We start from the raw sequence: 13,041 nt of genomic DNA on the forward strand, positions 1-13,041 counted from the left end.
CGAAAAAGCCCGAAACCGGAACTCGGCTTCACAATGCGGCTTGGAGCGCAGCCGCTCCATCATCTATGCTCGCCGCTAAAGAATTTCTCCACGCATTTGGCGAGCGGCTTTTTCAAGTCCTGCTTTAATGGATAAGTTTACCTTTCATAACATGTTACACCCATATTTAGGGTGCTATGAATAAATCAGCCCCCACTTTGACAGCTAGCGAGGGATCTTCTCCCACTTGAGAGCTGTGAAATTTTAAAAAAAGTGGCTGTGCTGGGATCCACCTACCTGGCCGCGTCACTCATTCACTGTGTTCTGTGAATAAAAAACTACAAATCCCGACAGCCTTTACTATTTTTTGTACAAAGGTGAACTTATCCTTTCAAGATTCAATTAACCTATAGTATCATGTTTTAGCCATTGTTGGGGTGTAACAAACGTGTTACGATGCAGCACCCCCCACTCACCTCCCTATATCCGCTCGGACATTTTAAAAACGGGGAGGCTGTAAGGGGCTCCCCGCCATTCATCCACAGAGATCTCTAAATTAACAAACTACAAGTACTGTATTCCACTGCAGATGTCTTGTAGTTCTGCACTGTGTGGTTTCTCCTTTGAAGAGGAGAAACAGACTATTCCTCTATCAAGCAGGTAAAGATACAATGATTTATCTTCTCTGCTTGAAAAAGGAGAACTCTGTACAAAAGTCTGTTGGAAAACAAGATTAGCTAGTTAAAGGCCTTGATCTAGTTTAGCCAGTGTTAACAGTCAGTGTTTCAGCTAGTGGTGGTGTCAGTAGTAGTTAGTGGCAACGTTAGGGTCAGTGTATTTTAGATTAAAAAAAAAAAATTATATTTAGTGTCAGCGTGTTAAGATAGGACGAAAAACCCATAATGAATACAAGGGTTTCTTGGCCCTACTACGAGTACAAAGAACAAATTACGATTGGTATTGCCACAATCGTCTGTAGAATAGTAGGATTTATTTTGCAGGGTGGTTGGCCATGGTAATGGAATAAGAATATACAAAGTAAGTTTTTTTTATACCATGTTTCCCCGAAAATAAGACACGGTCAAATTAATTTTAGGTTAAAAAAATGCACTAGGACTTATTTTCGGGTAGGTCTTATTTTTATTGACACCCCCTCCGAGGTTCCCTGCAGGATGGATCGGATCTGCGGATTGAGCATAATGGATCGGAGTCTGATCCATTATCCTCCCCAATCTGCAGATCTGATCCATCCTGCGGGGATCGTCGGCTTGCAACCTGATATCTCCACCAGCTCCACAAAAAGGTATGTTTAAAAGCAAGCCCCCCCCCCCCTCTGCGCCCTCTCTCTCCCCCCCTCCCTCTGTCTCCCTCTCGCCCTCTGCCCCCTCTCTCCGCCTTCTCCCTCCCACCTCCTCCTACATAAAGCTGCAGTGCTGTCACCAGGGTCGGGGAATTACACTGACCTGCTGCATACTCTGCCCACCCCTCCAGCTCTCCGTCTTCAGCACCGTGGCAGGGATGTGGACCCGACCCTCTGCTGAAACTCGGAGGAGAGGTGTCTGCAGTGCCTGCCTCACTGTCCATCCCCTCAATGCCTGCTTATTTCAGAAGTGGCATATACAGGGACAGACTGAGCCTCTCATGGGGCTCTGCAGTGACCCCGGGCAGTGCCCGAATGGTCAGTTCTCCCCTGGTGTAGGTAGGTCTTATTTTCGGGGGAGGGCTTATATTAGTGGTACGACAAAATGTACTGCTAGGGCTTACTTTCGGGGTAGGTCTTATTTTCGGGGAAACACGGTATTACTATTTCCTTTCAAAATAAAAATTGGTAAATAACCATGACTATTTACCATCAAATTAAAGTCCAATCTGTCCTAAAAAAAACAAAACAAAGTATAAAATTCACCTGGATACACAAAGCAGTTGCAATGAGATGTACGGATCTAGTAACAATGTCAAATTTGCAAATCTGGGTTAAGGCATTAAGATGTGTTTTGATCCTGGTCATGAAGGAGTTGATATGCCAGTTCAAATACAAAGCCAATGGAAAACACCAACTGCAAACACTTGCAATGCATCTAAATTCTGAAATTAAGTAAATATATGTTATGCCTGTACCACTAAATGTTTCCCTTGTATTAACAGTTCTGCTACCAACATGAACAGAATTAGGCTACACATTGAGGAAAATTGCACCTGCAACTTCTTTTTCCTGCTGAGGTTATGCCATGAAATGAGCTTCCCCAACAGACTTTAACTTTTAAAAATGGGTAACTCTTCACCCTTTTCACACCACACATCACATTCATTTATTTCCATGCTTCCAACCTTAAGTTCAATCTGCTTATGGTTGTGCCTCCCCCATCAACATGCTACAGACCTACTTGAATTAAAACCTTTTCAGTTTTCATTACATGCCATATAGTTTAGGCACAGTGACCTGCAAGCTGTGGACCCACTATTTTGAGGAGTTAGGAAAATATCAAAAAAAGGGTGATGTCAGTGTACAATCTTAGACTGCATATTGCCTGCATGTGGTACAGAGCCTCCATGGTTGCAAGAACTGAGATGCAATGAATGAAAAGGGGTGGACCAGTATCCTTAGTCAAAATGTTAAAAAAGACTTCTAAATATTTCAAATTGGCTCTAAAGATCCATTAAAGGTTGCTTACTTTGACTGGTATGGGTTTAGACTGGCAATTGGCACCACCTTTGCTTGAGATCCACCAGGGGTACTTAATATACCTCCCCCGCCAAACGTTTTAGATATCCCTCTGTTCATGAAAGGAGGTGGAGCTGTGGTAAAAATAAAAATCCATACAAATCTCTTAAGCAAGATGACTAAATAAAACACACACTTAAAAGATGCAGAATTATTAGACACATATAGGCGGATGTAAATGACTGCAGTGTTCAGCCCCCAGGTCAGAAACCACACAAGCTTTTAAGCCTCCATAATACAATGAAGTAAAAAATAACCATGGAACCCACAAGACTCAGGAGAAATCATGAAGATAAAATCAAGAGCCTTTAAAGGGTCTAGTCTAGAAGGAAGATTGAGCCCACATATCATGGCACTGTCTGCAATGCAGATCTTAATAGACATGCCAGAATAGAGTGATATGCCTTATGAGGCATTCCGTTAACTCAAATCTGCTTGGCACCAAATACAAGAAAAACAGTGATGTAATCCCCAACAGTGAGCTCTAAAAATATACCATGTTCATTAGGATTCCCAATACTTTGAAATTCCAGAAGTGAGGTAGAGGGAAAAAAATAATAAAACACACACAAAGCATTATATATTAAAATGTATCAAGCTCAGGAGAGGCCAAAATTTTGAGCCGAAAAATAAATACAATTAAAAAAATAAATAAATAATGCTAAAAGACCAAACTGCTTTGAAAAGGACCATGAATGCTATGATCAATCCAGAAATGCCAGACATGCATTCACATATCTATTATCTTTTCTTTACAATTAGATTTAAATTTACCTGAATGTGATTTGTCACTGGGTTTAGTGAACTAAGCAATTAACTCTTTACTGCCACCAACTACTTGTAACGGAAAACTATGAATGTTCATAAGATTTGCAATAGCAAATACAACTTTGGAGTAAACGTCTGTAACACTGTCACCACAGGCAAGTATAACCAGAAATTTACACAACAGTAGCATTCTTCAAGAGATGAGAATTCTTAAATTTTTGGGTTAGTGCACTAGAGATAATTTTAACACTTTTCAAAACATGGTTTAATGATTAAAAAGAAAAAAAAAATATGCAAATAAAATATTTATCGAAAAAAGGTATTACAAAAGGTTAAGAGACAACAATGCAACGGCAAACAAAAGAGTTGAAAAATTAAAACATTTATGAAGTTCAGTTTTAGATTTAGTTAAATTCACCTCTAAATAAAGCTATAACTAGAGTAGTGCAGCACTAGCCAAACCTTGCAGTAGAGAAGGTTAAGAGATCTGTCATGTATCTTTTGCTGCTGGAGGATATTTTCTCCCAACCTCCCATCTCACTATAAGCAGTGATGACAACCAGAAGAAGAAAAAAAAAAAAACACACACTGCTCAAAGAAAAATAAAGGAACACTTTTTAATCAGATTATATCAAGTCAATTAAACTCGTGGGATATTGATCTGGTCAGTTAAGTAGCAGAGGGGGTTGTTAATCAGTTTCAGCTGCTTTGACATTAATGAAATTACCAACAGGTGCACTAGATGGGCAGCAATGAGACGACCCCCAAAACAGAAAATAGTTTTACAGGTGGGGGCAACTGAATTTTTTTTCCCTGCTCACCTTTTCTGACTGTCCAGACTGTTTCATTTGGCTAGGGTCAGTGTCACTACTGGTAGCATGGGGCGATACCTGGACACTACAGAGGTTGCGCAGGCAGTCCAACTCTGCCAGGATGGCACATCAATATGTGCCATTGCCAGAAGGTTTGCCGTGTCTCTCAGCAGTCTCAAGAGCATGGAGGAGATTCCAGAAGACATGCAGTTACTGTAGGAGAGCTGGAGAGGACCATAGAAGGTCCTTAACCCATCAGCAGGACCAGTATCTGCTCCTTTGTGCAAGAAGGAACAGGATGAGGACTGCCAGAGCCCTACAAAATGACCTTCAGCAGGCCCACTGTTGTGAATGTCTGATCAAACAATCAGAAACAGACTTCATGGGGGTGGCCTGAGGGTCCGAGGTCCTCTAGTCCATTCTGCTATGCCTCTCATGTGTGAGACTTTCACATCCTAGATGTAAAGAAGGAGCCAAAATCCAAGGAGCACATTCAGTCTTTCAAGGAGAATATATTACATGTCAATTACACAATTAATTTCCTTACTGCCCATCACATTTTTGCAGGCCCTGGAGCACCAGGACAGGGAAAACAACAAGATGACACCATTTTGGAAAGCAAATACTCTAATGGTATTTTCTAATCAGTCTCTTGAAAATTTAATTTTTGCAGCACATTTTTGGATAATGCAAAAGATAATGCAAAAATGATAGAGAATGAAAATGCATTTTTTTTGTTTTTACACAAAGTTATGAAGATATTTCTAACATGCATCCAAGGCATACTTAGATTAACACCCCAAAACATATTCTTCTACTCCTCCCGAGTATGGGGATACCACATGTGTGAGACTTTCATAGCCTGGCCACACAGAGGGGCCCAAAATCCAAGGAACGCCAGCTTTCAAGGGGCCTAGATTACACATCTAATTTCTTAATTACCCATCACATTTTTGGAGGCCCTGGAGCATAAATTGGCTACATTTTTGTAAAGCAAAGAGCCCAAAGTATTTTCCAAGAAGCATGTTGAGTCTTTTGAAGACTATTTTTTTACCGCAAATTTATGGAAAATGTGAAATGAAAACAATTAATTTAAAAGGATACTTCTTACATACATGGGTATACTTAGACGGAGTAGCAAAATGTGTTTTGGGTTGTAATTCTGAGTAAGGCGATACCACATGTAAAAATTTCAGCGCCTGGGCTGATTATGTACCAGACATAGCTTGTGCATCACACAAATCAACCAATTGTTTCAAAAGCAATGAACTGTAATCGTTGCCTCTTTAAGAGTGGTCAGAGAATGTAGCGCCACCTATAGCAGTCCCAATTCCTATAAGGCAAGCAAGCCTAGCCTACTGGTACGTGGCTGCCCACAGAAATGCCATGTTCACTGACTAGGAAGTACAGGAAGCTAAAGAAAGGATGATCAAAACAGTTTGTGTTGTTCAAGGAGTGCAGTTATCTATACGGGATGATTGGGAATGGTGTTTTGCAAGAACATACTGAAGTTTAGGCACAGGCATGGTCAGCATACGGGCAAAAGGGTCAGTCGAGGCAGAAACATGGTCAATAAACAAGCAAATCAGGAACACCAAATCTAGCTACACTGGTCTGGGGACATTGTGGCTGGTGTGGTGGTGATTGAAGAACTGTGACTGGCTGCAATATTAAAATTCATTAAAACATGAGGTTGGAGGGCAGTAAACCTTGCGGTTGAGCTGCAGTTTTATCACCGAATCGCTACCCCCTTTAGCTGCAGAGGCAGCATTTATACACCTACTGGGGCTACAATGCTTTGCTGCTGTAAAAAGAATTAAACCCCCTGTATGCATGCAGATCATGATCCATTAAAATGGATGAGGTTGCTTGAACGGATGGCTCTTCAGAGTGCATCGCACATGTCAAGAAGTCCTTATGGGGACACTGCAACTGGTGTGGCTGTGGTTGGGAAAACTACTCTTCTGGAAAGGTGATCAGGATTTTTTTTTTTATTTCTTTTTACACTGATTGCTTGTACAGTGATGATCAATGGGTAGTCGGCAGATCAGTGGTAATCAATTTAAAGAGTAACTCTACTTTTGTCAAGAAAAAACATTCCCCTCTGGGTGATCTATGCACATTGCAAGGATTTTAATAAGCTTTGTAGCAGATTCCCAGTGAATCTAATGGGAGTGGTTTCATAATTATCAATCAGCTGTTGCACTTGCAGGGTCTGCATCCCTTTAGATGTGATTTCCTATTAGGATTATCTCCACAAAAATTTGAATTTTGTTGCAGGGGATGCCTGAAATCTGGCTTCTATATCTTAGAGCAGATGGGAAAATCAATAATGCAATCACACAAGCAGGAAATTACATTTTACTATTGTATCACATGGTACAGTACTATTTGGATTGGCCCTGAATTATGTGATCACTGGGACCAATCACAGTGATCATAATAGTAAGGAATTTGGTGAAATTCCTAATTAACATGCATAACATTAAAGTGATACTAAAGGTTTAAATTGGGAAAAAACAAACGTGTTATACTTACCTGCTCTGTGCAGTGGTTTTGGACACAGCAGCCTGGATCCTCTTCTTCTCGGGTCCCGTCGGCGCTGCTGGCCCCTCCCTCCTGTTGGGTGCCCCGACAGCAAGCAGCTTGCTATGGGGGCACCCGAGCATACGCATGCTCCTCCGTGTGTTCACACACAGCTCGGCCCAACCCCTCTCTTTTCTCATCGATTCAATGGTTGTGACTGACAGCCATAGGCTCCAGCTGCTGTCTCAGCCAATGATGAGAGAGAGTCTTGGGATAGGCGAGACTCCATCGCTGGATCAAGAGGGGGCTTAGGTGAGTATTAAGGGGGCTGGGTGGGATGCTGTACAGAAAAGGTTTTTCGCCTTCATGCATAGAATGCATGAAGGTAAAAAACCTTGAGCCTTTACAACCAATTGTCAAAGCCATTAGCTTCTGCTGCTGCCAATCACAGCCAGTGAGGGGGCTGAGCTGAGCTCTGTGTGCCTTATGAATACAGAGGCAACTCGGGAGCGAAGTGAGCATGCGCAAGTACCCCCAGAGCAAGCAGCTTGCTCTGGGTGCACTCAGCAGAGGAAGAAGCCAGAAGTGCCGACAGGGGACCTGAGAAGATGAGGATTGGTGTATGACTCCTTATTTTACAAAAATAAAAAAATGAACCTTTAGTATCACTTTACCTCTCAAAACAGAGCCCTGCAAGCGCTGAGCTGTCACCACTCCTGGCGCTTTCATCTTTGCCTAGTCTTCCTTCCAGGTTTGCACTCTCCAGCTGCTTGAATGGCCAGGCCGTGATGATGCCACTTCTGCACACATGCGGCAGTCACTTCATCACAGCACGTAACAGGTGATGTAAATGTGGTCGGAGCTGCACATGCGTGGCTGAGATTGGACTACTGCGGACAGGCATTTATGACAGAAAACACCACTAGGATCTCTTCTATTAGAAAAACCCTGCCTGTCAGTGTTTTAAATATTAGTATTTAATACCTTATTGACTCCAATAAGGTGAAATGTGGCAGGTTGCAAAGTGTTAGTACCCATCACTGTCCTTGTCTCATGTTCTAAAATAAATCCTATATGTTTATACTTTATTACCATTTAAAAAGGAAAAAACAAAACAAAACACGATATTTAACAATATATGTGCAGCTATGCATACTAAATGCCATAGGAACACTCACCTGAGTTCTGAACTGGTTTACTCTGTACAGGAGCAGGAGCAGAAGCTGGAGCTGCTGGAGTGGATGCAGTCTGACCTGGAAAACAGTGTGTATATTAAAGTTTTTTTAGGATTTTTAGGAAGTTTTTTTAGGATTCCCATCAGGGTTTTTACGGTCATCTGTCCCGGCTGGGGTAACTCACTCTCCCCATTTGTCTTGGTGGCCAATGTAAAGAGCACTAAAAGTCAGGAAAACTCCAAAATTCTGAGTTGTCACCAGAATAGAATCCCCTCTGGAAGACTTCCTCTTTAATCCGATTTGTGGTGACTACAAAAAGTATTTCCACTTGAGTGCTGTTCTGTTACTATGGTTCCTGGTAATTAGTCAAAGCTGTGATTAATCCCTACCACAAAGGCCTTTATTTATCAAAAGCCAAAGCCTCTATAGCCCCATGAATTTCATACACTTAAGAGGTAAAGGACAGGGTGTAGGGCTTAATCTTGAATTGGGCAGAAGTTGCAACTCCAGGTACAGCCAGGGATTAGAATCCCAGGGGGTTCCACAGAGTGATTTCTGCACAATGGTGGTACCTTTGAAACATTTCAGCTAGGTCACTTACACAGCTAATCTCTACTTATGTTAAGATTCGAGAGAGCCATGTCTTATTCCAGTCTCATTTCCACCAATAAGCTACCATAGTTAACATGCGAAGGACAAGAAGGAAAAAATCCTATTGGCTCAATAAACCTGATCTAAACATTTGGCTGTTTTTTTTGTTTTTTTCATTAATACACACAGTGGGGAAAATATGTATTTGATCCCCTGCAAGTTTTGTACATTTGTCCACTTACAAAGAAATGAAGGGTCTAGAATTTATTTAATCATAGGTGCATTTTAAATGATAGAGACATAAGATCAACCAAAAATCCAGAAAAAAATACATGTTATAAATGGAGTTGCAGTTCAGTAATTAAAATAAGTATTTCATTCCCAAGCAAAACAGGACTTAGTACTTGGTGGAGAAACCCTCGCTGGCAAGCAAGACGTTTCTTGTAGTTGGTTACCAGTTTTGCACTCATCTCAGGACGGATTTTGGTCCGCTCTTTACAGATCTTCTCTAAATTCTTTTTTTTTTTTTTTTTTTTTAAAGAAGCTTTATTGGGTTTTATTGTACACACAAAATAACCAACGATGAGGTTTGTCAGTATTCATAGCGTGGCAACATGCCAAAACAGATGAATAAATTCCAGGATAACAATTTACTCATAAACATATTACAGAAGCCCCGAAAGAATCCTAGAGGGAATGAAGAAGTTTGGAATGAAGAGTATCTATGGGAAAATATAGCACATGTAATATGTCAGGGTACAAGGGCTTGAAGTTAAAGTATGCAGGATTTCGAAAAATCACATATATATATATATAAACATACGTAAAGCAAAAGAATAAGCGACGTGAGCAATGTTAACCATTTGTCATATCGACCGATAGGGAGGTCATCGTGCATGAGAATAAAAAAGGAAAAAAGAAAGTAAAAATATAGGATAGAGATAGAGCAGTAGGGACATAAGACCAGAGAGTTGGAAAAGCCAGCATATAAAGAATATGCCAAAAGGGAAAGAAAAAAAAGGAGAACTGGAGTACAAGAAGTTATGTACCAAAAGTCTGAGGCCAGAGGACCATGAAAACAAGCCAGGATAAAGAGATTAGGATAAAAAAGTAATAGACTGATAAAGTAATAAGATAGTAAAGTATAATGAGATATTAAAGTATAGTGAGAAGCAGCGCATCAGTATGTATAAAGATGTGCTAGTAGGGGACCACTTCATATAGGTCCGCCAGGAAAATGAGAGAGAGATTAATAAGCCAGATTGGCGAAGTGGGAGTGGAGCAAAGCGAGAACAAAAGAGATTTCTGAGAGGTACACAGCATTTATAATGTTGCAATCATTTGACCCCTTGAGCAATAGAAACACCATGCATCAGGAATACCCTGAAAACTAGCTTAAATCTAGCTTAGAGAACCATGAGAAGGGTGCTGGGGCTCAGGACTTGGGAGAACTTTTGAAACATATTGACCCCACTTGCGGTTGAACTTTTCCACTCCTGTTGTAGAAGGAGCTATATGCAGACCAAGCCGATCCAATCGAAGTAGAAAGTTGAGTTCCAATTTGACGTCTGAGATGGTAGGTGGACAGTTGGAGACCCATTTTTTCAAAATAGACCTTCTCGCCGCCATCAAGCAAATGGATAGCCAAGGTTTGGTTGCTCTGAACAAAGCAAGATTGCAGTGTGAGGCAGCAGACACTGATATTTCCAGATTGCCAAAGAGAAGAAGCAGCGGGTCCCTAGGTAACTGGAGAGTAGTGACGAAAAGCACAAAATTCAAAAGTTGGTTCCAAAAGATACAGACCCGTGGACAATTCCAGAATCTGTGATGAAGTGACGGTTTATATGAACCACAGAGCGGGCATGTAGAGATCAATGAGTCTGCTCGGGAGTACAGGCAAGGCATATATGCATGGTGCATAATTTTGAATTGCTGCTCCCTCCAAAATTCGTTCGTATTGAACGCACAGGTAGTATTAAAACCTGTGAGCAATTGCTCCGCGGTGAAGGCATTGTCAAAGTCTCGTATCCACGTTTTGATGGAAGTATAAGAATCCAGCGGTTTTGCATAGTGCATAGATAGTTGACCATAGATATTGGATATGTTGTATTTTTGATTCCTTACAAGGACTTCTATCATAGAAGAACAAAAGCGAGAAGACTTATTTTGTACTATGGAATTCACATAATTCCTAACTTGCAAAATATACAAAAAATGATGTGAAGGAAAGTCAAACGCGCTGATAACTTGTTGTAACGGAAGGGGGGATCCTGATGCTGAGTCATACAACTGACTTACAAATCTAAGACCCTGGTCATACCACTTTTCATAAGCTGCATACTGTTGAGAGACAGAAAAGGAAGGATTGTGATGGATAGGAAGATATCGAGACAGCCAGGGAGAAACTCCTAGTCTACGTCTGACCTCCCTCCATGTGAAGAGGGTGTCCCGTATGAGTGGATTGTGTTGAAGATGCGGAGGAAGTGAGGCAGAATTAGAATGTAGGAGGGCCGACAGATCATATGGGCTCACCATGGCAGATTCGAGTCGGTAATTAGAAAACACGGACGAACGGGAGATCCAATCTACACACACCCGTAAAATACAAGATAGGTTGTAAAGCCTAATGTTAGGAAGGCCCAGACCACCCTCACATCTAGGAAGAAACAACTTATGTATAGCTATTCTCGGACGGCGCCCCCTCCATAAGAAACTAGAAATCGCTTTATTCAGCCTGACTATATCCGTATGTTTGAGCAGGAGAGGAATAGTTTGAAGAGGATACAGAAGCTTCGGAAAACTCGTCATCTTGAAGAGATGGACTCTACCCATAAGTGATAATGGCAGTTCTTTCCACATTTCCAATTCCCCTAAAATTTTTTGAATTACTGGTGAATAGTTCAGAGAATAAAGGGACGAGGCCAATTTCCCAATTTTAATACCTAGATAAGTGATATGGTTCGTATTAATTTTAAAGAGTGAGTCGCCAGCCCACTCAGGGAGTCGAGCGTGATACAACGGCAGAACCTCACTTTTCGCAAAATTAATACGGAGGCCCGAGCAGCATCGAAAATCTGCGAAAACGGATTGAATGTACGGTAAGTCTAGAGTCGGGTTGGAGGTGAATATTAGTATGTCGTCCGCAAATAAAGCTAGACGAAGATCCTGTTGGGCAATTTGAATGCCATGGAGTCGTGATTGAAACAACAGGAAGCGGGCTAAGGGTTCTAAAGCTAAGTTGAAAAGCAGGGGGGACAATGGGCAGCCTTGTCTTGTACCCTTATGTAATGGAATGGGATTGGATATTTTCCCCACCGCCACTACCTGCGCCGTCGGGGCGGAATACATAGCCTGAATTAAACGCGTGAACGGACCGGAAAAGCCAAATTTAGTGAGGACCGAATAAAGCCATTGAAAACTTACATTGTCAAACGCTTTTTCAGCGTCGAGGGAAACAATCGCTAGATCCTGTAATGGGTTATGTTTAGCCTGATGTAAAACTGTGAGCACTTTGCGAATATTTGAGGTGGCCGAGCGCCCCTTTATAAAGCCAGCTTGAGAAGGATGAATAAGGGTGGGCAAAATGATGGCCAAACGATTAGCTACTATTTTGGAGAGAATCTTTGCATCTAGATTAAGGAGAGAAATCGGTCGATAAGAACCAGGGTCCGAGGGGTCCTTGCCTTTTTTGGCTATTAATTTAATGTGGGCCTGCGAAGCTGATGGCAGATATACCCCGCTCTCCTGAATAGACTGATATACCAGCTGTAGAGTAGGAGAGAGAGTTTTATCCATAAGTTTATAAAATTCAGAAGTGTACCCGTCCGGGCCTGGAGCTTTACCATTGGCTAAGGAACTAATAGCTAAACAAATATCCGCCTGCGATATCGGGGCATTTAAAGATTGCAGTGCTATTGGATCAATTTGTGGTAGATGTACGCTGTCAAGAAAGGAGTGCGCCCGTGCCTGGTCTATAGGGTCCGGCCCATATAAATTTGCGTAAAAACTTTCCAGAATAGATATAATCTCTTCCGATGATTGTTTAAGTATCCCCTGAGAATCCTTTAAAGAGGTGAATTGTGTGGGGGTAAAAGGCTTCCTACACATGCGCGCCAAAAATTTTCCTGGTTTGTTACCAAACCTGTGATACTGTAGGTCAAGGTATGAGTGATGAAATGTTTCCTGTGCTGCCGCCCAAGTGTTGAACTGGTTCTTAGCGTCCGCCCAAGCTGTCCTATTGTCCTGCGTATTTGAGTCCGTCATCCTGCGCTGAGTCAGTCTAAGAAGGTTACTAGCCTCCGTGAAATGGTGCAGAATTCTTTTTTTATATGCGGACGTAAAAGCAATAATTTTACCGCGTAATACCGCCTTCCCCGTATCCCAAAATAAATTTGGATTAGAAACATGAGCCGCATTAGTAGATTGGAAATCTGCCCAGGTGTCTTGTAGCTGCCGGGAAAGCTCCTGA

At 41.7% G+C, this 13,041-nt stretch overlaps 1 protein-coding gene across 2 annotated transcripts in view; it reads right to left on the bottom strand.

Moving 5' to 3' along the window:
* The window catches only part of RPA1 (replication protein A1), a 115,918-nt gene that overhangs the window by 51,299 nt on the left and 51,578 nt on the right, over positions 1-13,041 (bottom strand). For both annotated transcript variants that reach the window (XM_089657719.1, XM_089657726.1), the window contains 2 exons: positions 7,986-8,060; positions 2,652-2,775 (listed from right to left, as the gene is read on the bottom strand). In XM_089657719.1, coding sequence (XP_089513845.1) covers positions 2,652-2,775; positions 7,986-8,060 — 199 coding nt within the window. The remainder of the gene's footprint in view (positions 1-2,651; positions 2,776-7,985; positions 8,061-13,041) is intronic.

This window comes from Staurois parvus, unplaced genomic scaffold (genome assembly GCF_062004578.1).
Source record: "Staurois parvus isolate SC_StPar_1 unplaced genomic scaffold, SC_StPar_1.0 ptg000029l, whole genome shotgun sequence".
NCBI classification, from domain to species: domain Eukaryota; kingdom Metazoa; phylum Chordata; class Amphibia; order Anura; family Ranidae; genus Staurois; species Staurois parvus.